This window comes from Tyto alba, unplaced genomic scaffold (genome assembly GCF_018691265.1).
Source record: "Tyto alba isolate M040663 unplaced genomic scaffold, T.alba_DEE_v4.0 Super-Scaffold_7, whole genome shotgun sequence".
NCBI lineage: Eukaryota > Metazoa > Chordata > Aves > Strigiformes > Tytonidae > Tyto > Tyto alba.
The window spans coordinates 6,546,193-6,572,781 of NW_024881328.1; the positions used below are offsets into that span (position 1 = coordinate 6,546,193).

Consider the following 26,589-nt stretch of genomic DNA (forward strand, 5'->3'; position numbering starts at 1 on the left):
CCAACTTTGGTAAGAGCAGCCTTTGAGACTACTCTAATATATTTAGAGATTATTCTTTTCTCCCTTTCTGTCACAACATGGAGAGAATGTATATCTGTTGGGATTGATCCCAATCAGCTCACCTACTAATTATGTACAGTAATACAGCTTCTCACCACTATTATTGGTTCAATAGAGCTAATTATGGTTCATCAGCCACACAGAAATGAATTATTGTGATTCCCACAGACTGCTGATAACTACTTCAGAAGACATATTATTTACAGTAGGCTGGTGTAGTGCCACATTGTTTCCTTTAACAGTGACAGCAAGTGAAATATGCAAATTAAACATGTACATAACAATTTAAAACACACACATTGCTCGTATTTAATTTACCATTGACTGGAAGACATAAATAATCTATGTCCTCATGCAGGCATTCATCTGCATGATCTCATTTTTCAAAACTTTCAGAAAGCTTACAAAAATATTGCTATTTCTCTTTTTTTTTTTTTTTTTAAATTGCAAAATACCTTATGCAGACATACAAAATACATAGTATTTCTCTGCTGTTTAGACAGTAGCATGAATCAAAGTTGATCTCCTTAGAGCTCTGTTCATTACAAAAGAAATATAAATAGGAGTTTAAGATATATGATTAGATTCCCAAAAGAAATCACTGAGATATTAGAGACAGTGCACTAAAATATTTATTAGCTATTTCTGAATATGATTTGAAAAGTTATTTGCTATTATATAGCAAATTAAATTGGCAAATTTGGAGTAAATACAACATCTGTAATGAAAACCTGAGTGTTGTAGGATTTTGATCTGTGCCATCTTTTTATGGATGATTTTTCTTTGTAAGAAAGGGGAAAACTGCATTTCATCTTCATGCCAAAAACTTAACATATTATGTTCATGTCCGATTGCTGAAAATAGCTTCGTATGTCCTATGGTCACCATAAAGTATTCTCCTTCAATTTACTGAGCTCTGTGCAAAACATTTGGAAAAATATGTGAGAAATTTATAAGTTTAATTAAAGTTCTTTCTGTTCTATAATTAAGATTAAAAATTCTCTAAATTATTATTCTTATTTTTCTAAAACAGGTTACACAGAGAATCTTCAGAGAACAGTGACTTTCAAGTACATTGCTTCCCCAGAGAATTTTCATTATTTTTGTTACTTGTTTTATATTTTTTACCAGACACCCTTTAATGTATTCTCTGCAATTAAATTCTTTAAAATTGTTATTTAGTATTATATTAAATACAAAATACTCTCATCAATATAGGGATTACACACATTATATTTCCGCTTGCATATACAAATAGTGAGAAACTTAGTGTATCCAAGAATTTGCTCAGAGATAGTAAATAATAAAAGTGCATGCCCATTCATTGTAAATCACTGAGTGGAGAAATCCTGAACAAAAAAAGGTGTGCTTCTTGCTCTCTAGATATTATTACTGTGGTTTTGAAATTGGAACATATACACATGAGATGCTGAGAATATGCTGCCACCTTGTCCTCCTTGACAGTTTGACTAACAACATTTTTCAACATAGGTAATAGAAACAAGAAATTTTTCTTGGGATTATTATGTTAGGAGAGTAAAGAACAGGATAGGAGAAAACTAGGTTGCTAATCTGTAATAGGCAGAGGAAAACACAGTATTCTCATACAATAAATCCAGTTGAGGTGTGCACTGAAGAAGGAAAAGCTCAGAATGGAAATTTTAAAATTTTTCTTTCAAAAATAAAATACACCAAAAGATGGTTAGCTGAATTTGGAGCAGTTCAGCATTCCATAAACCACTTTCCTAATTAATTTTTTCTATACAGTAATGTGTTGTGAACATTTCTGTGGTGGTGAAGGTCAGGAATTAACAGGCAATTTTATTTATGTGTCTGTACACCTCTAATCCTGAAACTTCATGACCAGTATAAAGGCTGAAGTTCTCTGTGCATAAGATTATCATGCAATGGTCGTTAGGATATGTGACATCGTAGTTAACACGATTATTGCCTTTGCAAACATAAATCTATATCCTGATTCTGTGATACAAAACCTTATGGCATTGTTTGTCATTGTTTAATAATACAGTTTTATTAAACTGTTCCTTGAACCATTTTCTATCAGCAATAATTTATGAGAATAAGGCAGATTAAAATGTCATTATTAGTATTATTTTAGATGCCGACAGTCTGTGTATAAATAGGCAATGAACTATTTAATGTTACTAAAAGTCATGTTAAATTGAGTGACAAAAATGGGGTTTAGGCTATACTGTATTAAATTTTCATGTACCTGTCAGCAGTTTGGCATATTTATAAGCCTACATTAGCAAAGAATAGAATAATCTATAAAAACTGGGAAAATATCATTACCCCATCATTTTAAAAAAATAGAGGAGTATTAATAATAAAAACTGATTTCAGACCTCCAGATCTATAGTTTATAACTATTTTATTTTACCTTTACTATTAAAACACTGATTCAGATGACAGATTGTGTGAAACCCCCTGGCTTGGGGCCAGAAATTTAAGTACAAGTGTATACATAGGGAAAAACAAAAAGAATCTGTGCTAACATACATGTTCAACATCTTTGATTTAATGTTTAGATCACAGGGGACAGATATGAATAACCAGGCTGATGCATATTAAACTAGTTGGAGCTATTTTTAAGTCAATGGTTTTGTTCCTGCTGTACTCATTAGTGGAAGAGACTAACTGATCTCGTGGCCTTTAAGATGATTTGCAAAACACTTTAAATTATCATAGCTTAAAATAGAAAATAAAGAATTGTGTGAAGGGTTTCATGTAAGAAGAATAAGAAGTAAGTGAAGGAAAAAGAATAAATAAATCATTCTGCATGAATTGGAGAGAGAAGAAAAATTGAGGGTGCTTCATTTGCATTGAAAAATTCTCCAACGAATATGTTATGAAATGATTGCATAGTATTAAAACAAAGGCAGACCAGAAGAAAATCAGAATTGTGTGGTCTATGGAATACTTAGTTTAATCTACATTACTTTAATGAGACAGCCAGCTAAATAGAGAGGAAACAAAAAAAAAAAAAGGTAAGAAGGGTTGCATATTTCAGAGTTTTAGATGCAGCTGTGGTAAAAGACATCAGGATGCAAATGTAGAAGTAGTTGTGGATACCTACACCAGGCATTGTATTAAAATGAGGAAACAAGGAATGAGACAAAAGACAGCAAGGAAGGGACAGGAAGGGACCTGGTCATAATGTGTCAGTGAATCAGGCAGCAGTAAGGATTTCCTGGAAGATCAGTATGAAAGTGAGAGAGAATTATTATTGAAAGTTAACCCTTAAATGTTATTTCATTTGGCTACTTAGGAATTTGGCTTTTCTCTACATTTTAAACTAAGTCCAGCTCAAGTAAAGCATAGCTTCTCTTGTGTGCTCCCTAACCCCACCCCCACCCTCCATGAAGTAAGAAGTTCGTTTCTGCCTTATGGCATGGTGTGAAGTTTTTCAAATACAAATACAGGGATAACTGGAGTCTCTCACCATTAACATATTCCCTGACTTTCTCTGATCTCTTTCAGATTCTACAGTCATATCTTGATTGGACTGTCCATAAAAAAATCTAATAGGCTATTTTTTCCTGTTTATGGATGTAATTCCAGTTCAAAGGGCTTCTGCATCACACGTGCAGACATTATATAGTTACCTTGCTAATCTGATTGACTTTAACACTTCTTAACGTGGAGCCCTACTCTGTCACTGGCAAAGACTCGGTATCAAGGAAGTGTGTGTTAGTTTTACAACAGCCTATTTGTTGTTTTCCTTTTCCAAATTTGCTATAGCAAATTATATTGATATTTCCATTCAAGACTAGACATTTTGGTTCTCCATCTTAATTGTTAGACTTTTGTCTTAGACTCATGTAAAGCATGTGTGTAATGGTTTTGGTTTTCTGTAGTCTACTTACAAGGCATTCCTTTTGCTCTGCCTATACCTATTTTCTATTTGACTATTGCGAGCCTATGCACCATCCTTTACTCGGAGATGGGGTATGGCTATGACATTACTCAAAGGGATGAGTCTTTGCCTGTCATCTATCCCTTACCCTGCAGTGACCCACTCACACTCTTGATTGTACGTGCCAGCAGGTTGGGTTTCTTATGATTCAAACGAAGACCATCCTGTCTGCCCCTTCACTTCAGAAGTGTCCTCAGGTCCTGATTAATTTTCATCTCTTTCCTTACCATGAAGCCAGGAAGAAGAAAAGTGATAAACTTGGTCTGTTTTCCCAAAGTTTAAGAAAATCCTGAAGGCTGAATGAAAGCAAAGGGAAGGACAGTAGGGGAAAAATAGAGTTTTCTGTGAGATAAACAAGAATAAGAATGGATTATTAGGAAGTAAGAAGGGAGATGACTAGTTGGACACATCAGGTCATTTACTTGAAGAGAAGGTTACAAATGAGATATAAAATCAAAGTCAGGAGATTGAAAAACTTTTATGGGATCTGGAATTTTGTTTTAAAGAAGATAAGCCTTAAGAAAAAAGTCATGGAAAAGTGGAAGAATTTAATAAAACAGTGGAACTGTAACAAAGCTATAAATCCTTTAGACATTAAATTTAGATAAGGAAAAAATAGGGAAAATTAAAATAGGAAGGAATCATAGGAGGAAAATGCATCAGTGTTTAAATACTATTTTAAAACCTTTTAAAAAAAAGCTATAGACTAGGAGTTCATTTTGTGCAAATGTTCATCCCTACGTGTTCACTGCTTTTCAGACATTGAGTATTGACCTTACAGGCATCTTTGGTCTGATGCAAGATAGGAATTTTTGTTACATTATTTATTATATGAGATGGGTAGGATAACAAAACAGGTACAGATATTTGTGTTTTAGTAAAAATTGTTATGTGAAATTGAGTATTAGGACAATAGTAAATATTTGTATATTTATGTGATTATATGTAAGGGTTTGTAGACTAGAGAATAATGGAGTGTATTCTGAAGAGGCATCAACACTGATTATACAAACATTTACCCTCTGCTACTGGAGGAATCCAGCCTGGCATGACGATTTGAAGAGCTTAGTCACGTCTTAAATTCATACTTAAGACCACATTTTAAAATAATTTCCAGATAAAGAGTCAACAACAATATAGGTACAGGTGTTAAATGCATAGGTACACTTTTTGAGGTATCCATACTTTACAGAGCTAACTTTATTTTTTAAAAGTTCTGTATTCAAGCTATGTTTGAAAATGCATGTTTTATTAGTGTCTATAGAAATGTAGTTGAGCTCATACATTTAAACTTGCTACTTTTGTGAGAAGTGTATCAATCTTTAAAATGCAAATTATTGTTTTAATGTGTATTTATTTTTATCATAAAATAGTTTTCTTTGTTTTGACTAGGGAGGCCTACCTGCAGCTGTGCACTGGGTTTTACAGGACCAAACTGCAATCAGACAGTCTGCAATCATTTTTGCCAGAACGGAGGAACCTGCAGTGTCACTGCTGGGAATCAACCCTTTTGCAACTGCTTGGCTGAGTATACAGGAGACAGATGTCAGTATTGTAAGTAATCTCCACAAGCTATTAAAGCCAGGCTTATAATAAAAGTTCTAAAAAATGGAACTTTAACATGAGTTGAGTGATTTTTTTTATGGCACACGTTGGTAAACTAAGCTCCAAAATTATTTGTACTGCTAAGAGAATGCTATCTTATATATTCAAGTGATCTTTGAACATATTTCTGCAATATGCATCTACATGTGTGTGTGAAGAAACGTCTTTTTTAGGAAAGATTTATGTATTATTTTCATCAATGAATACATACAATAGATCTGTACAAAACAGCTGACTTTGTCAGTAGAAATGAGATAATTGCCTTAAAATTTTCTACTCCAACTTCTCATACATGTTATCTTATGCTGGTGGAATGCCTAAATATAGTGAATTGACATAGTTTGTTAAAGAGTTTTTCTGGTATCCCTTATCTTTGCAGACCAACACATGTGTCTTGAACTGCTACCTTACCTTTGGTTTTGATTTCTAGTCCCAGTAAGCAGTATACTGACAACTTCTTTGAGTTTCACACCTCCACATTACTTCATCTTCCTCAGTCTAAGACCACCCTGAGTATGGTTTCTGCTTTGTTCCTGGTATGGAAAATCAGGATTTCTAAATATTATTCTTGTTTAATTCTCAGGACAGATTCTACCCTCTGTTTTGGAAGTTCTCCCTAGTTTTTCATTCTACTGACTCATCAGTCTATTCTCATTGAGATACTGTTTTCCAAAGGTTTCCATGCATTTAGAAAGGTTCTCCTCACTTTTTAGAAATTTCTCTATTTTTTTACTCCTTTTACAGAGGAGGAGGGAAAGAAGATTATCAACCAGTATGCCTTCTGTTCTTACTCCATTTATCTTTCTTTTCTCTCCATGCTTTCTCTTTGTATGGATCACCATTGCCTGTTTTCATCAACTTAAGACATTTGAACATAATCTTTAATTTCTTCTTTTGGTCACTCATTTAAAAATTAGAGTTTGTCCTCCTAATGTCGACATGATGACTCATTAGCAACCCAAACCTAAAACTGATTATTTTTATGAGATCAGAATTATTTTTTTTAATCTCCTTTTTTCTACTCTGTTTGGCTTTGGCTATAACAATCAGAAATAGAGGACTGCCATAGTCCTTGTTATAGAATAGAACTTTAAATGTGAAAGACATCATCTCTTTTGTACATAATTCAGTGAATTTGCTGAAGAAGGCTAGATTACAACAAAATAGGAGGGAAACTAGCTGTTATATAGGTCTAGTTTAGAATTATCTACAATATAAAAAAAAAAAAAAAACTTAAAGAAAGGGTTAGTGTGTATCTTAAATAGGATTCATGCTGAAGTAAACTGAACATATTTCTAGTTGGGAGACTATGAAATAAATTGAAACCTTTGAATGGAAAACCAGCAATAATTGCAATTCTCTCCCACTTGGTATTAAACAAACTGCATGGATCCACAAATAACTATCTACAAACACAATTGGGTATTTGAAAACAGTATAGTACATAAATCATGCACAGACAGACACACAGATTAAAAAATAATATTTACTTGAGGCTTACCCAAAACCAAACAAATTGTTTCAAGTTGAATGCTTCTGCAAACATTTTTTTTTCCTGTTGCGTTTTGGTTTTTTGTTTTTTGTTTTTTTTTTTTTTTTTTAAGAATAAATTTAAATGTAAATTTAGGGGTACTTTTTCAGCAGTGCTTGTTATCAGATTTGGTTTGTCTGCTGACACTTTGGAAAAATGTCACAATAAAGAAACTCAAACACATTATAAAATACAAAATAAAAGGAAGCTTTTGTTTATTTAAACCTTAATACTTTTAAAAAAAAAAAAAAAAAAGAGTCACGATCTTTTAGAGTATTTTTTCTGTGGCAAATAACAGTTCTATGAAATTGTGCAGGTTTACAGTTAGTAATGTGTATATAAATTCGCATCTATGGTTTTTGCTTTATTCACACATATGTATGATTTTTTGCTTTATTAATCACATTCACTTTGTATGCATGTTGGAATATATGAATATAGCATTACTGCAAAGATTGCTTGCCTCTAAGATATCTTTTTCAGTCTTTCTGTGATGTGATTGAAAGTAGTTCATATGCAAAGGATGATACATGAATGTGCATAGGTATTTTACTCATGCTTCCAAGCTGAAAATATTATTAGTGTTTTTTTATGGCAGGGAGAAGGCATTTACTTGCAGTATTGCCAGATTGCAAAGACCTTATTTTCTTCATACTTATCGTCTCCAATTACCCAATGCAGAATTTCTCCTGTGATTAGTTCACATAAGGGCTAATAACCAAAATGTGTGCTCCGTGTCAAGGCACTGGCAGTGCTGAAATAAATCTAAGTGAATGAATTTACATAGAATTCTACTCACATTGTGCATGTTATTATATACACATGAATTTGATGTATTTGAATATAAACCCCTATTTTAAATTCCTGAAATAAGACATACAGACTAGTTAAAGTTCATTTCTTGTATCATTTAAGGCCCAAACATCCTAAAAAATAGAAAACGTTTTCACTCGGTTACAATCATTCAAAGTGGTTATAGTGGTCTCACAAGCTGTTACTTTCCCTGAAACTGAAATGCCTTTCTTTAGAGGAAAAAAAAAAAAAAAAAAATTATTTTCATGTCATTTCAGTCCAGATATAGCATATGTATTTTAGATACAGCGCAAGATTAAAGGTGTTTGTGACGACAATCAATACTAAAAACTAATAATTGTTTTAGAGTATGAAGTTCCTATTCCTAGGTTCTGGGGTTTTATTTTTTTCCTAATGTACATGGGAACATTTCCCCCTTGCAATGCTTTTGTCATAAAATGTCTCTCAATATTAGCTTTTAAACTATAGTAGTTTTTGTTCAAAAAACAGCCCCCCTGCTGCAAATTGCCATTCTGCACCTTGAATTGGGGAACAGCAAACAATGAACTACTTCATTTAGAGTCTTTTAAGCCTCTCCAGTTGCTCAGTAGTGATTCCATAAGCAGATGAGTCTACAGCCTGCATAGATTGGTGGAGACACACAGTGAATAATCAAACAGAAAAAACTCCTCCACCAGTCATTCTTTGTCCTTTACCAGAACTTTTCCAGCTCTGGGAGTACCAGTGGCCTGGCAGTCAGTACATGTTTCTCTGAGAGTGGGAAACACTGAGCACAGAGAACCATAAGCAAAATCTGCTTCCCACTTTATGAAATAACCTCAAAAATCATCAATTCTGCATATATTCAGTAAAATATATCAATTTTAGTAGTCTCCAATTTGCTGCTTGTAACATGCCCCCAAGTCAAATGGCAGCTTGAGAGTTTACACTTCCAGACTCAAGGCTGAGGTTGCCTTTTGGCCAAGGTTTCATTCTCTAGTGAACAGCTTGATAGTCATAGAATCATAGAACAGGTTGGGTTAGAAGGGACTTTAATGATCGCCTAGTCCCAACCCCCCTGCCCCGGGCAGGGCCCCCTTCCCCCAGCCCAGGGTGCTCCCAGCCCCGTCCAACCTGGCCTTGAACCCTTCCAGGGAGGGGGCACCCACAGCTGCTCTGGGCACCCTGGGCCAGCGCCTCATCCCCCTCACAGGGAAGGATTTCTTCCTTACATCTCATCTAAATCTACTCTCTGTCAGTTTAAAACAATTCCCCTTTATCCTACCCCTACAGTCCCCAATAAGTAGTTCCTCTCCATAATGCCCTACTTCTAGCTGGTAATGACTCATGCTTAGCCATATCTTGAAATTCAAAGGGCTTGAATTTTTAAATTTTGCTAGAAAAGTAATATTTTATTAAGATGGACCAGGTTAACTCTAATATAATACAGATGCATAATTCAGAATTGATACACCTTATATATTAATTACTTCATCCGTCTATCAAGAACACCACCAAAAGTTCAACACAGCATGTTAACTGTATAGAACTGGAAAACGTATTAGAAACAGAGAAAAATAAAATAGAGACTTTTAATGATTTGGCCCCATTAAGAAGCTTAAACTATGACTTAAAAAAAAAAATGCGGAAGAAAATAAAAATGCACTAAAATGTTAAAATATCAGTATATTGGAGCTCTGGAAGCTTCTTCCCTTAGGCAACTTGGAGTTTGTTAGAGGGATGTGAAAAAAATTAGACAGTTACTGGCACTTCTAAAGGGTTAAAGAATTCACTACTTGGAATCTCAGTCCTGCTGGCATTTAAGCAGTTAAGTAAGATAATGGGATATTTCACAGTCTATAAAGATAAGCATGTATGTACTTTTTTGTAGAACTTATGGATTATGTCTTTATATATTATTATTAGAACTTCATGAAATTTTAATATGTGGATAAATGAAAATAAAACTTAATTATTTCAAAACACTATTTCCATTTCAGTTTAGCATAATGCTGTTAGTGGTAATGTGAATGTATCAGATTTTTATTCAGCCAATGTCCCATTAAATACATTAACATTGTTCTGCTTTTCTCATCAGTAGTCTTTATATTATGTGGGATGATGCCGTAAATAGTTAGACATCTAGAAGGAAAAAAAAAAATCTCTTATGAGTTTATCCTTCTATTTCAATTCTCAAGACCACATCATTAATACATTATGTGCCTGTTTATGGGGTATTCTTAATTCTTGTAAGTTGCCAGTGAGCCACCAACTCAATTCATAATTTTGTTTTTATTATAGTACTTTTTAAGACATAGAAAAGTAAGGTATTATTTTTTTCTATGATACTTCTTAATGTCTCTTAGTAATTATCTTTCATGTTGTTTGCAGATGTTTGCCACCATTATTGTGTGAATTCTGAATCATGTACTATTTCTGATGATGGAAGTGTAGAATGTGTCTGTCCAGTACGATTTGAAGGTCCAAAATGTGAAGTGGACAAGTGTATCAGATGTCATGGGGGACACTGCATAATAAGCAAGGACAGCAATGACATAGTATGCAAGTAAGTGTGTACATAGAGGGGGTTATGGTCAAAAATATGTATTTTATAGTGATTATATTGCAGCATCCTTCAAATCTCTTACACAGTGACTAGCCCCTGAACCAGACACATCAGAACAGTTGTGTGGCTCCTGCCCACACAAAACCCACTTGCTCCTGCCTTTTTAAACCATCTTTTGGAGCACTCCTTACAGGGGGAAGCATAATGTAGCAGGAGACTGAAAGGGTGTTCACTTGGAAAAACTGGAATATGTAATAAAGTTATCAGTCAACTTTTACCACACTGTTGAAATTTGTTCTTTCTGCAGTATCTGTGATGCTGATAGAGACATATTAAATATTAATGAAAGCATATGTAGTAAGATGTGCTTCTGTATTGCCAGGTGATTATTTTGTATAATAATTTATTTTCATAAAAGGAAATATTAGAAGTATTTTATATAAAAAGCTCATTGCCTGTGCTAGCATTTCAAGGTGGAAACCTAGAATTCTTGCAATCAGTAGATCCTATATATATGATAAAAATCAATATTTCATCATTTAGATAATCATAAAGTAATTCACCAGATTTAATAAAGCACTGATTGCTATTTGTATTTTTTCTTAACCATGACAGTTGCACTAATGGAAAGATTGCCTCTACCTGTCAGTTATGTGATGGCTACTGTTACAACGGTGGTACATGCCAACTGGACCCAGAGACAAATATACCTGTCTGTCTGTGAGTATCCTTCACTGTGTAGATCATTAAAATATCTGTGTGCCAACGAATAATAAAATTATTATGCATGTGTCTATATTTTTGATCTCTCTTGGATGTATAATGTGGTGGTTGCGGTCGTAATTTACAGTACCTTTTCCAGCTATTTCTGTTACCCAATACTTTGTCTACCTTTTTGCAATATAAGTATTGAAAGATATAACTAAGTTGTATACTGTGAATGCATATAGATACAAGATAGATCTTTTGAGACTTCTAATAATTTCACACCAGATCTAAAGCCCATTTAGGGATTTGTTCCGGAATGGAATCAGGAGGTACAGGATGGTTGATCTCCCTTACTTCTCAAAGATGGATTAAGTCTTTTCTCCTATAAATATGGTCAGAGGTAGGGCAATACACTCCTGATGACTAGAGAATAGGAAGAATAATCTCAGTGGTTTTTTCCTTTATGGGTCTGAGCATATGCTCATGTATCTCTTGATTCTGCCCACACTGCCCACAGTAGCTTGGCTGTTCTGTCATGGGACTGCTCTCTTCCTCCTGCACCGTCGTCATTGAGAGAATAATTCAGGATGCTTTTCTTAAGCCCAGACACCACATACCAAAGGAAATGTGACTCTGTAGTGTAGATGGTGGAGTACTTAAGAGGTAGAAAAGCCTACATTCTAGTCCTTTCTTGAGAGCTATGGTGTATCTTATTTTTCAGCTGCTAAAGTACAGAAGTAGTCACTGTAGCAAGGAATCAATTTCTTTCCTGCTCTCAGTTACACTGAGCTGCCTAGTCATACTCCTTGTTTTTTTACTTTTGCCTAATAAACAATCTGGTCTTTTCTGCACTGATGAAAATCCTCATTGTGGAATAGTCTTCCACTTCTCAGAACAACCTGGAGGTCAGAGTGTGCTCCAGGAACACATGAGGTGTTGGAAGAGACAATTGGACTCAACTGTCTCATTTCCAGGGTGACACAAGTAAGTTGTTGACCAAAGGGAACTGGCACTACAACTTTGTAAATGCAGATACAGCCATCCCTTCATTTTTTTGAGGTGTATGAGGTAGGTGATCTTAAAAGAGAGTGCCTGTTGTATTCAGACTCTCACGGAAGTTGCATAGAGAAATGTCTAGATTTTGTAGTCTGATCAGTGTAGGAGACAGACCAACTGTTCCTCCCCGTGAGAGTTCAAGCAGTTCCGAATGTGCGAAGGGGTAAAACGGTAGTTTCTGTACTATTGAAAAGAAGTTGTCAGTAGGTCTGGGGCTGCTGTTTGCAGCTTTGGGACTACAGACAGTGGAATGCAGTTCTTCATGAAGTCCTTATTCAGCTGAAAATGCTTTGTGTGCCTATGTCTCTTTTTCATTATTATTTTGATCCAGCCCTTTTTACCTTTTCTTTGTATCTCCTTACATGTCTTCAGTTGAGGACTAGAGACACTCAAAAATGTCAGCAAAAGGAGACTATAACAGCTATTGTAAGGCCCAAATATGATGATTAAGTCTGCTGATTCATTTGTTTAAACACCTAGAATTGCGACTTTGGAAGCTTGTGATTCTTCTTTTCTTTTTCCTTAGAAAGCTGCCTTATTTTTTTTCAAATTCCCATGGAACACCATAGCACCTCAAGGAAAACAAGTTTTATACATTAATTTGTGCATGGATTTACAATATCTAAATGCTGCAGCGTATGCCAACACTGTTAGCAATGCTAAGAAAACAGTCATGAACATTTTTAAGGTCATTGCACTCTGGATCAATAAATACAAATGTATAGTACATTTGACAGTAATGTTTTGTTAAGAATGTTAGATTCCTGAACCCATCAATTGGTATAGTCCCATTGTTTTACAAGTGTTTGATCAACGCTGATGAGCAAACTTTTCAGTATAGTCAGGTTGGACCTTCCAAGAAAACCAGAGTGTTAATTTTGTTATCTGTGGGCGTGTGCGTGTGTATGTGTGTGTGTCTTGCCATCATTATATATAATGCATTTAAAATCTGTTCAGCAAAAGGTAGAATATTTATATAGGTCTATTTTACTGAAATTCTGCAGATGCTCTGTGGGGTTTAAAAGTCAGCGCTGTGACCAGAAAGTGAACCCTTGTGATTACTACTGTCAGAATGAGGGAATTTGCACTTTAACTACGTTTAATGAACCGAGATGCAAGTAGGTTTAACCTTCCACTTAACGCTGCACATTCTGTGACATCATTTCAGGCCACAGTTCATTGGTTCAAGTCATGCATATTCACATACATTTCACAATATATACTTAATCTACAGGCTCGTTTCTTTAATACACACTTACCCTTTGATAGTTGCACTGATGAGTATATTTAAACATACTTTTGGAGTACCTATATCCTTGGAGGAAGAAATAAAAAGCGTTTTTAATTTTCAATAAGTGAATTGAAAATACTGAAAATGCCGCTTGGCTTTTATTTTTCATATTTTGAGATATTTTACCAAGTTAACCCTACACATCATAAAGGTTAGTAAACAGTGACATTGCACATGTTCTGTAGTCCAAAACTGACTTCCTATTTCTTATCTGTACAGGGAAAGGAACAGAAGAGCTGATTATGTACCGCTTCAGGAGTTAATCTTGCATTCATAAATCTCATTGTTAACTTTATAGAAATAATGCTGTAAAATAGAAACTGTTAAAACTATGTGAGCTACATCATAACTTTGACTTCTCTGATAAATAGAATCTATAAAATGCATACATTTGTATGCTGTATTTCTCTGAAGGATTTTAGGTCTATTTGTTAAAGAGAAAATTTTAATCCTCATCAGGGAAAGAGACAGTCTTTGAAAATGCTATAAGGCAGACATACACAGAGATATGAAATACCAGTCAGATGAACATAGCTTTACTCAAAAAATTGTGATGCAAAAGTCAGAACTGAAATCATGAGCCAAAGACCTAGACATCAGATAAAATATGTAACTCCAACAGCTTTAATCTTATCTCATCTAAATGCATGGTTTATGAAAACATAAAATTCTGAGGGGATGTGTTGTGGTTGTCCGGTGGGTAGCAGTGACAGTGACTAGGTATGGTGAATAATCTAATTTTTTTGAAAAATATGATCACAATTCCTTTGTCAGTGTTCTCAAGCAATGAAACTCTATGACTTGAGCTATCATAAATATCACAAGGAGATTAGTCTTCTAACTACCCCTTCTTAAACTTTGAAGAGTATGGAGTGGGTCTGTTAATCAGCATTTGTGTGGGACACCGTTGCTTGGAACAGTTTGTATCTGTGTGTGTCATACATAAGTACACTTCTTCACATTCAGAATACAAGTACAGATCTAACTCCTGTTCCTATCCAGACTGATTGTTGGGTTAGTATGGCCACCACTGCCCGTGTCTAGGAATTGTTAAGAGAATCTTCTAAATAGTTTAATTTTTTACAAAGCCATAATGACTGAGAGGAAAGGGAAGAGAAGCAAATAGATTGTTAGTTGCTTGATGAAGCTGAAGACAGTTACAGTGATAGAGAGGAAGAAGTGTAACTCCATATGTCTCAGTTCTTGCCAACCTCAGTTCAAACTCCAGTTGTTCCCAATATCTTGTGTTTTTCTGGTGTCAAATTAGTCCTTAACTGGAGCCTGTTTATAATTTTACCCTCCACTTGATACTGGCAAGTAGAAGACCTCAGTAAGGAATGAAGCAATCCCATGCTTCTTGAGAGTCATTGTGTCAGAGAACAGAAGACTCAAAGGTTTTCTTTGCAAGTTCTGCTCCGTTGTTTGGGAAAATGGTTCATCCCTCCAATATGCATTACTGGCCACTCTATGTATGACATCTGTCTCTGGTCTCTGAGAGACACTTATCTAAGGGCTAGCATTTTTCTCATCCAGTCTCCAATTCATGGGTGGGTGATTTTTATAAGAACTAGGAAATGGCTGGGTTTATTGTAATTCAGCAAGAACTCCTCTGTCTCTCAAAGTCAGATCAGTTGAGAATGAAAGCTTTATACATAATCAAGCCCTTATTATCATTCAGTAAAGACAATAGAGAATAAGATTTATCTGTTCTGAAGGGCAATCCTAGAGCCATAATTATACAGAGGAAATATAAGCCTGTAAGAACATACTCTCCTTTTACCAACCTGTACTGCTAGGGTACCTTTTTATTTTTCCTTTTTATCTCAAGATTTTTTAAAACCCAAATGCAGTAAATATTAGTTGCATAGGGGAAATAGAAGTTCTGCTTCCCACCTAACCAGTTTAGGAATGAATCAAGGTCTCACTGTGGCTACGTATAAGCCACCAAAAAAGAGAAGGTTTTGTGAAGTTGGTCTCCAGCTTCAGTGAATGCTCTGGCAGGTTCTAAAAGATACAGAATATACTGTGATTTCTCTCTGGATGTAAAGTCCTACATGATCTAGTTTATTAATTGTTAGCATTATTTTTAGAAATATATAGTTATTATCTTTTTAGTATTCACATACTAATTTTGTTAAGGATATCTTTAGTACTGCTCACTAGTGGGTTAGAGTGTGTTTGATGTGTATAACACAAGAAGCATATGGGATCTATCTGAATTGCTCCAGTACCTTCACAAATCCATTGAAAACAGAATGAACAGGAGATCAGATTCAGATGGGAAATAATCAAGAAATGCTTTTTCTATTTATTTCACAAACTGTCATTTCCATCTGTTCTATCAGTCTGTCTGTTGTTTTTATAATTACCTTTATTTGCTTCACTGTTTCCTTCTCACTAATTACCTAACTGCATATACACTCATGTAAGAGAAGCAAGGTTTAGGGAGGGATTATATGTTGTTATTGTACCATTGAAGACATCTGGAAAAAAATTAAAACTTTCAACTATACAAGGCCATTATTGGTTGTTACATAGGCAATGCTCTATCAATTTCTTTAGTACAGAATATTACCCTCTGTCACCTTTGTTTCTTTTATGCCTTCACTGTAGCGATATAGGTTGCTATAATTCGGTCTTTTTATTTGTATTACTATTATTATTTGCATCTGCATATAGATGTGATCTATTTTTTGTATTTTAATTGTTACTTTTATTATTATTATTATCATCTTCATCATCATCATCTGCAAGTAAATGTGATCAAAATAGGCAGTGTAGGAATATAATGAAGGATAATTTCTATTATAAGGTTACAATCAAAACTGGTGGTAGATATAAACCATATTGATCCTTAACTAAAGCCAACTAAATTTAAAGAGTTTTTAAATGCTCTAATGAGCTTTTGAGCAATGCTGCATGATGGTGGGTGATGATTTTAAGGTAAGACAAGTGAGATTATATTACCCTGGATAATGAAGAGGATAATAATTTATTCTTTCTTATGTTATTTTCTGCATAGAGGTATGTGCAATTCTGTGTATCTATGGTTTGGAGCCTCTGTTTCCTAGGTGTCATCAGAAACAGAGAGAGAAATTCAAAGGACAGTGTACAGCATTAAATTAGTTGCCTGTGGCTAGATGTGTTGACTGTTCAGAGGGCTTTAGGTTGTGTGTGTTGTATTTCTACATTTGAATGAACATCATCTCTTCTATAATGAAGAATAAGTCATCCTGGATAGTTTAATTGCTTGCAATAAGCAGATGCATGACTTTGAGAGCCTATTAGATAGAGAAATCGGTGGTCTTTCAGTTTAATTAAAAGGCACATACCATACAGGAGCTTGAAAAAAAAAAGCATAAGTTTAGTAACAGAGGAAACTGAAAAGTGAAGTGCGGAGAAAGAATAAATTACTTCATTTCTAAACTGAGAATTTTGGTGGAATAATAAGTTAAAGACAATAGCAAACAAATGGGTAGAGAACAAGTTGTGGAATTGCTTAAAAGTGATAACAAGAAGCTTGGATGTGGAAGTGGAGACATGGATAAATTAGAAAAAATAATTCCTGAAGAAGTGAAATGAACAAGGGAGATGTTCTTGGCAGCTTTACTTCCAGTAGGTTGGAGAGAGACACTCTGTGTAGATGTGTGTGTGTTTGTACACATGCACATGTGTGTGTGTGTGTTTGTCATGGAAACCAGAAAGAAAAGAGTGATTTTCTCTAGATGGAGGAACTTCCCTCCAGCTCAGATTCCTGTGATGCTATACCTTCCTCCTGACAGACGTTCCTTTCATGTTGAAAAATCTTCAAATACAATTTTTCTGTAGGTACATGTATGACTTGTACAAATGCTGTAAGTACATACAAGTTCATAAGTAAATGTAAAACTCATAACTATGGCAAACCTCTGCTCAAAAGAAAGGTTAAGGTACATCCATACAACCATCTAGTTGTGGACAAGAAAGAGAACATAGCGTGCAATCCCTTGACCAGCACTTTCTGAAGGTTGAGTAGAAAAAGCCACTGCAGCATAGAACAATTGCAGCATTGAGAAGCTGCCTAAGAGCAGATGATGATTATAACCATGACAGGCAATATAAGTCAAAGAACAGCGAATTTTATCAAGTATCTTGCAATAAATATTTTCCATATGATTTCCTGGGGTATATTTAATGCACTCCACAGTTACAAGTACAATAGGAATTTCACAGTATTATGCTAGTTCTCTTGAGAGCTTTCTTCTTCAACTAAAAATACCTTTATTATAAATGTCTTGAATTTGAACATAATCATCAGGTTATAACTTTATATTATAGAAGATCCTTCATTCAGTTCGTATTGCAAACTAGTATTAGCTCAAGAATTAAATGCAAACAGATGTTTGAAGAGTGGTTGTCAAAGGAAGAAATGAGAAAATCTTGTATTTCTTCTGAGTATGGAGTATGAGGACTTTGTATATTTTTCATTGAACATTTACTAGCTAGGCCGTAGTGCAGATATCCTTTGTCCGTAAGTTAAAAATTGTTTGGATAAAACTTGCATAGTAGCTGCTGCTGTACTTCACTGCTTACTTTGCCTTTGTGAAAAAGAGAGAAAAACCTGATTTGTCATCTACCTATTGATCCAGTCATTTCTCATTCTTTTTTTTTTTTTTTTTACCATTTCAATCTTTTCCTTTTGCTTTGTTGCTCAGTGTAATTTCAGCTACAGTAGTAGTCATCTAGACATGCTTAATTTTTATATATTTATGTTGATATTAATACTTGTATAGCTTATGTACTGTACACATTTTGCTAAGAGCATGGTGTTTGATGACCCTCAATTACTTCTTTTTCTTACTTTGGGATGATAGAGGCTGAGTTGCATCTGAAGGCGTGTTCCTTTGCAGTGAACACCATGCAGCAACTGTGAATGATGATTTGTATATAGTAATGTCATGCACAAATTAAAAGTCATGTTTAAAGACACATTTTATTTTTTCAGGTATGTTGTTACTAAATTTAAGTTTCTTTGGCTTCCCAAAAAGTAATTTGCTGTTGTTTTGTCTGCTTTTGGACTATGCAATTTTTCTATTCTTAATTTATTGGATTGCAGGGTAATCAGTATTTTATTTTCAGGTAATGTTGTAAAGTTTGTATCCTTTAGCTTCTTCATCAAATTCCTTCACTTTATTTTCCTTATAAAGATACCAAGTGATGCTCATTGGAGAAAAAATACTAAAATGTGGTCTGTTCATATATAAAATAATTATCGAAAAGTTATTATTTGAAAATAAATAATTCCTACAATATAGGAGAAGGTACAAGATGTGCTATTGATCAAAGTTGTGGGTGTTTCAGTCTTTCATTGTTATGAAAGTTCTTTTTATCTTTGAGGGTTTATCTGTGAGTGTAACTTTATAAAATCAGCTTCCAAAAGTATTGCTAAATTTATTATAAGGAAAAGTTTAGTGACTTGGTTCAGTGAATGGATTTTGTCATCCTATGTCATCCTACAGAGTTTGGGGGAAAAAGGGAATTATTTTGATATCCATCTTTCCATGCAATTTAATACAGTTAGTAAATAACTATTTTCCAGATGTTCTGTTCTCTTGTCTTACAAATAGTTTTAATATTAATGATAAGACATGTTCCAGTGAAATTTTAATATCAGTGTTCTTAAAATATTAAGGCTAGATTCCTTCATTAGGACATTTTACTATACGTTGCTATCTATAGTGTGACAAAAAAGAAAAGCAAAGTTAGAAAAGTACTTTGTGTAATGAAGAAATATCATTTATAGGTAAGAAACATTTTCAATTCCCCTTCCATCTCTATTTTGTAATGACTGTTTCACAGATTCTGCTATACTTCTAAACTAATCTTTCAATGCTGCTTTCTGTCATTTTTTTGATACACACTGTTATATTGCATTGGAAAGCAGTTGTCTACAAAAGCGCTTGTAACTGCATATTATGCCTGCTATATTGTATTTTTATGACAATGCCTGTGGCACGAAAAAAGAGAAACAAAAATGAAGAAAAATTGCACACTGCCACCGAATGAGCCTATTTACTAGTTTTTTCTCTTTGTTCAGACATTTCTTAGTCAAATGGTTCCTTTTGGTCAAGTGCCCGTATAATTGAGTTTGGAGTGATTCAGTGCACTGACCTGTAAGGGTTATGCAAAAATAGAGACCCATTTTCTCTCATGAATAGATTCTGTAACAGCAACATGATCAATCTCTGAAATGTAAATATCTTAATTCAAAATATTCCTCATTACAAGTGGGACACCTTTATAATTTCAGTTAAAAGTTTTTCAAACGTCTCTCTTCTGTAATACCATTTCCTCAAAATAAATATTTCCTATTGCACAGGCATTCTTTATCTCAGAACGTGTTTCCCAAGCAGTCATCTCTTTCTAAATGTATAACTAAATTGTAACAGAGAGCGCTGTAGCAGAGTTTTATTAATAACCTTGGCAGCAGACCATGTACAACTTTTATTTATTACATTTGCTTTCTGTTTTTGTATTGGCATTCTCTGTGATATTGTTGCTCTTTGATCTGTTCACCGATTCTGTTGGGAAATGGAGATTTGCACCTTAAGATGTTCACTGTAGTGCCTTGAACCACTCTGCTGATTTCAGCATGTCCTTCACTGTCAAGCTCCCCATCTGTCTCCATCTGTATTTGTTTATGTGTAGCTCAGATTAGGCATTATCTCTGCTGTTCCTTCACAGTTCTTGATAATATGAGTGTCTTCAATCAAACCAGTGGCTTTACCTAGTTCTGCTTTGTTAATGCCTTCTTGTTTGCCCTTACTGCAAATGGCCTATCTCTGACCATACAACTACTGGCAATGCTACAGAACAAAAGCTCCTGGTACCACATTAGTTGGCAAGGTACAAAATCAAATCAAATCAAATTGAACCAGAAGTCAGTTCCCATGCTCGGTACTGAGCAGTCTTAATTTAAATGTCTTGATATCAAAAGATGTTACTATTTAGAATATTTTCTGTCTATGGTATCTGAAGACAATTGAAACTGGTTAAGACCTGTTCATTTCCCATGTTTCCGCATGAATGGTTGTCATGTCCCAACTCCATCATTATTCATGTGCCTGCTCATGGCTAATTTTCTGTGTCAAATTCCCTTGTAGACAACATACCTTTCCCCTGGGCTTTATTTCTTTTTCTATTCTGTCTGCCCAAGACAAGTCTTTACTAGCTTACTGGACCATAAAAGGGCAATCATTTTACCTCTAAGTATAGAAGGAAATGACTGCCATCCTGTCAGATTCAGTCCCACTGAAGTTTATTGGAGACAGCAAGCACTGGGAAAAAAAAAAAAAAAAAAAACGAAAATGAAGTGACAACTAGCTATCGAGTTTCTATGAGAATTTTATCAAATACTTCAGAAATGTTTCAATATTGCTGACTTTAACAATTAAAATGCCAAGATAGGTAAAGAACTGCTAATATTCTTACCTTCATTTTTTCCTCTGTTTACTACATATATAGCTGTAGGGTTTCTTTCTTTATCAGTTGTGGTGTCATATCTGCTGTAAGATTTTGAGGGCATAATTGTACATTATACACAATTTTCTCATAACCTTATACTTACATGTTTCATAGTGATTCTTTTGCTAGTCTCACTATCTTATATTCTTTAAACTTTTTAAAAACAGATTTATAGTAAATCTTTTATTGGGCAGAAGCATTTGAAATCTTCAATATAAGGATTTAGGTATGAAGTTAAGACATGTCTAGCTCTCAGAGAAATCTTTCCCATTCAGTATTGTAGTATTAAATGGAAATTGCCTCTTATAACAAACTTTAATCACATGAGCTGAATTCCCAACAGCAATGATGCAAAACTTCCAGTAAGAAATATAAAGACTTTATTTCATGGTTGTCACATGCCAACAGTTTGGAACCCAGTAGAATATTCTAAATATAAAAATTTATGGTGTTTCTCTACAAGAATGGAGTTAGTTATTTTGCAGCCATATGTTGAATAGTGATCTTCTGAAAAAAAACAAGTTCCTCGAATATTATTTTAGTAAGGTAGGCTGTCAGTGTAGTCATTTCCATTTGGTATAATTGCTGAAAAGAGAGATGTAAAAAATGGATCAGATGCATCATTTAAAATATTAAAATCATGTGTTCTATATAAGTTGGAATGTGCAAAAGTGGTGGAAAGCAAATGGAAATATCAGTTGCTTTCAGTTTTAAAATACAACATTGTGAACCATAATTTGTGTAATTAATTAGTAATTGGGGGGTTCCTTTGCAGTGAGGAAATCTAAGTGTGTATTTGGCTTATCTAAATAAACAACTTATTGAAATAAACATGAAGAATTTACTAAACTATAATGCAATTTATGTATCGTGTGAAAATTTCTGAATTAACTATCAATTAATAAGCATGTTTTTCAAAGACCATCTGTGCCTTATCTCTGTAGAGTTTGAGATAAACACCTTCATAACATCTCCTACCAAAAATGAAATTAGTTCCCAAAAAAAGTTCAAACTCGCATCTCTTTACTGGATTTCATATTATCCAATTGTTGGATTGTGCTGGAATAAGCTTAGGAACAAAAAGAGAAAGTAACCATTCCTCTGCAGTGATGTGCAAAGACAAAAGAGAATTAAAAGCATCACCAACAAAAGGGGCTAGGACTCTCCTGTAAGAATTCCACAGTTTTTGTCTGGAATGTTTTGTACCTTTCAAAATCTTTTTGTATTATAGAACAGTGTCAGTTGTTAAGTGTGTCCACTTCTAAACTCTACAATTTGTTAAATCCTTAGAAAGGCATCAGATAGCAGTAGTTCTTAGAACTGCATGCAAAGTAATGCTCTATTGCATTTACCTAAAGATAACCCACATTGAAATTCATAAATAATTCAAAAATACTTAGAAAAAATATGATTCATTGCACGACATGCAACAGAGGCGGGTGAAAAATTACTACTTCCTGCTGTTTCCACAAGGAGAGTTTGAAGTTCTGTAGTAAACTTGATCATATTTACAGCAGGATGAATAAGCAATTGAATTTCATTCAGGTATTTGTTTCCATTTTTGATGGATTTGCTGAGTCTGCATATATGGACTCTTTGTGTTTGCTGGTATGCATGGAAAGCATTTTGAATCCCAGTTGAAGAAATATTTACATATCGCTATTCTCACAAGGAAATTATAGCAGAATCACTGTGTTTAGACACATGCCTCATGAAGCATATATTCTGAACATAAACAGTATTCAGGGCCCTCTGAATCCAGTAGATACTCCAGTCCCTTCAGGTCAGCTAATAATGCTTTAACTCTGACACCTCCTTACACAAACACACGCACACGCACATATATATTTCTGCAGATACATAAATAGCTATATAGTTCAAAAATTTAAAAGCTAAAGCGATTAAACTGTAGAATTTTCAAGAAAATGTTTAAATCCAAAAGCAAAGAAAGGGGAACTTCATTTAATTTGTGAATATTAGTCAAAAATAAGTCTTAATTGTTCAAGTAAATTATTACATCCAGGTCTGTAAGAACTATTCTACAGTAAACTTTGCATTATCCAGAGGACTGGGGAACAGCAGAACTGTGGAAGGAGCCAGTTGGTATGAGTACTACGGGTTACTGGATGTGTGTAGTAGTTTATGTCCAGTCAGATATGCTTTGTACAATACAGATGTGGCTGTTAAAGCTTCTAGATCAAAGCTGACCCTAAAACAATATCGTGCAAATTAAGTGCCTTAGGAAATAAGCCTTACTGGACTAAGTTGGCTATGCGTGGATCCTGCTCAAGTTTTCCTTCATTATTGCGTTGTATGTGGTAGTTGGTTTAACAGGATGTTAATATACTGTTGATTATGCCTGTTGTTTTATTATTCAAGAATTTTAGAAAATAATTATGGAATGAAGATTACAGTGATCATAACAAGAATTGAAGATACAAAGCTATAGTTTTAAACTAAAAACATACTCAGAATGTTGTAAGTGCCATGGCAGAGTACTGCTGACTCCTCGCATGAAGCCTATTGTTTATTTTGTAGAATCACTTTTGTCATTCTTGTAGCTCATGAGAAGATGCTGGTGGTCTCTTTAATAGGTTAATGTGTTAATAGCTGACATCTATTAACTTTACCATCTTATTGGATCCTTTTAGATGTTCAGCCAACTGGTCAGGCACACAGTGTGAGAGGCCAGCTCCCAAAAGCAGCAAGTCTGACAATATCAGTACAAGTAAGTACTTCAAATAGCTGCTATCACTTGTCAAATTTGGCTAACTTTAGAAATTTTAACCTGGTGATACTTTAGAATGTGAGCTTGTGTCATTAACTGTGCTGGTTACCTGTATTTAAAAAAAAAAAAAAAAAAAAGAAAAAACAAACCAAAACAAAACAGAAATGTAGATCTTTCTCAACTTTTTGATTGACATTCAGCATTTCATGAAGTGGTTTGGATGCAAGCAATATGCTGTACACTCACTGCTTCAAGGGCTAGCCTGCACTTTTCTTAAAGAAAGTGTATCAAGTAGGAAGTGCTTTGTGATATCACTGCTGTGCAGAGAACTAGTATGAGACCTCTGCCATTTAAGTCCTACTGAAAGCATCAAAAATAGAGTTGTAAGTAGTTCGTAACTTTTGTATTGGCTGTCTGCAGAGGTTTCAGTTTTACCTACTGTGAAAATCATCCTGAAAGTAAGAATAGCACCTGTCATATTTTTTTTAAACATGTCTGTAAGCATAAAAGGATGGTATTTCTACACTATTGGCAGTTTAAACTGGACAAGATTCCCTGCAGTGCATCGAGTATGCTGATGGTACCCTGCTGTACGTCTCTTGGTCACATTTAACCCAACTGGAGCAGTAAAATGAATCACCCACTATTCAGGTCAGCTTGATGCCTAGACGAAATCTTCCTATCGATCCAGACAAGTGAAATAACATGTACAAGCTGGAAACAAGTGAAAAAACATCCAGAAACCAGATCAATATTTCATGTTGAGGGAATACCTGCTACGATTTGGGAAATGGGTGTTCATCTTGTGCCTGCTCCTAGACCTCAGGCTGCACCATGGTCACCAGATGGCAATTTATGCCTGGTGGGCTGTCTTTCAGGTTTTTTTCTTGAGTGTTTACCTGCCAAGACAAAATGAGCCTTTTTTTTTTTTTTTGCCTCCTAAGTAGACCTTCATCCAGTTATTTATCAAATGTTATCTTAAAATAGTATTGTTGCAATGTCCTCTACATGTTGAATCTTCATAAGCTGAAGTGAACTCAGGATGGTTCAAGTTTTTATTCAGTAGTACTTCATTTTGAGCCTCTGACAACCCGACTTGGTTTTCAGTGAGCCTTCAGGCAGAATTCAAGGCATCTTTTTCAATTCTTTATTTAGACTGTGTTTAATGTAGAGCAGAGACTGCCAACAGCCTATTTCTTTAATAAATCAATGAATGCAACCAGTGAAACAACCAGCAATATTTTTTTTTCTGCCAGTTAAGAATTGTGATATTGAGTGAAATGCATGTTGTTCCACATTGGCTTTATACTGGAGTTCTGTAGTCTATAAGGGTCAGTTTTTTATAACATAAAATTATTTGTTGCATGTATTTCTTTATTGCCAGATACCTACATGAAAGCTAAGAAATTCTTAAAGTGTACAATTGCTGACCTTATTTTTGCAGGTAGTCTAATTTCAGTCAAGTTATCTGCCAAAATAATGTTAAGCCCATTTTCTTCTTCTCTGTTCCCTCCTCTCCTTTAACATTGCTGTATGATGTGTGCACTGTTTTTCTGCTACATTAAGCATTATTGTAGTTTCCTTGATTGCCTATATCAACATAACAAAATTATTGGCTCTTGAGTACAATGCAATAAAATGTAGGAATGTACCAACCATCTAGAAATGAATATCGCTTACTACTTTTCATTTTCCCACAAATAAAAGTAGTAAGTACATATAAATGTTAATAATGGAATTCTTCAATCGGAGCTATGTCTACTGAATATTTTAAATTAATAGTTGCCTGACTTAAATAAACCACTGAAGATGATGGTGGCAGTTAAAGTCAGTGGCCGTGCCACTTCAATCCAAATTGTTCAGCAGTTCCACACACCTTCATATGGTATTGCTGCAAATGAGGGCAGGGAATTAGTCCAAAGTGTATTGGTATCCAGAAAGAGGATGCTCCCAATTTGTCGATAAAAGTACTTGTGTTTACACCATTATCTGTAATGATTTTTTTATTGATCAACATTAAAATTTCAAATCGGTGAAGCTCATCACATGAAATTGCATTTGTTGGTGAGGGAAATTATTCTTTTGTAATTAATTTAACTGTTTTACAGCTGTGAAAAAAATATTAGATGTAGCTGTGAGTATTCAATGATATTTCCTTTTCCTGTTTTAGGAAGCATTGCAATCATTGTTCCTCTTGTTTTACTGGTGACTTTGATCACTACTCTGGTAATTGGACTATTTCTTTGCAAAAGAAAACGAAGGTAAGTAATTTTATATTGATTTATGAAGTAAAATGTAAACCTTTCTGTGCATCTTTTTGATATAAAAAATTAACTTTTTATATGTTGAGTAGATATTAAAAAAAAAAAACAAACCACAATAACCAACCCAAAACTTTTTTCTGGATGTATAGTTATATTTTGGTTCTTGATGGAACAATCATGTCTATTATTTATACCTATATTCTACCTACACTAGATAAGAAAATGTAGTTCTTTTCTTATCCAGTTTGCTCAGTCCTGTCAAGGCTGTGTAAATGTTAATAATTTTATCCAGAGACTTAGTGAATTTAGTAAACAGAATTAAGGTATTTCATTGGAACCATGTAATTAATATTGTTCATGTCTATAAATGCTTTCAGATAGAGCCTGTGCATTTCTAGTATTCTCTAGATGTAATTTCTAGTTATAGTTCACTTCAATTTATTTATTTTGATTAGGTCTTTTTAATTTTATGTAAGTTATAGTGAAGTTGTAAACAATGTTCAAATTACCTACTGTAGAGTCCTGAGCCTTGTCATCATTACTCTGTT

At 34.3% G+C, this 26,589-nt stretch overlaps 1 protein-coding gene across 1 annotated transcript in view; it reads left to right on the plus strand.

The window, feature by feature from the left end:
- Positions 1 to 26,589, plus strand: part of LRP1B (LDL receptor related protein 1B) — a 754,159-nt gene that overhangs the window by 720,035 nt on the left and 7,535 nt on the right. The window contains exons 83-88 of the mRNA XM_042808487.1: positions 5,390 to 5,551; positions 10,317 to 10,491; positions 11,107 to 11,211; positions 13,260 to 13,373; positions 23,701 to 23,777; positions 25,948 to 26,038. Coding sequence (XP_042664421.1) covers positions 5,390 to 5,551; positions 10,317 to 10,491; positions 11,107 to 11,211; positions 13,260 to 13,373; positions 23,701 to 23,777; positions 25,948 to 26,038 — 724 coding nt within the window. The remainder of the gene's footprint in view (positions 1 to 5,389; positions 5,552 to 10,316; positions 10,492 to 11,106; positions 11,212 to 13,259; positions 13,374 to 23,700; positions 23,778 to 25,947; positions 26,039 to 26,589) is intronic.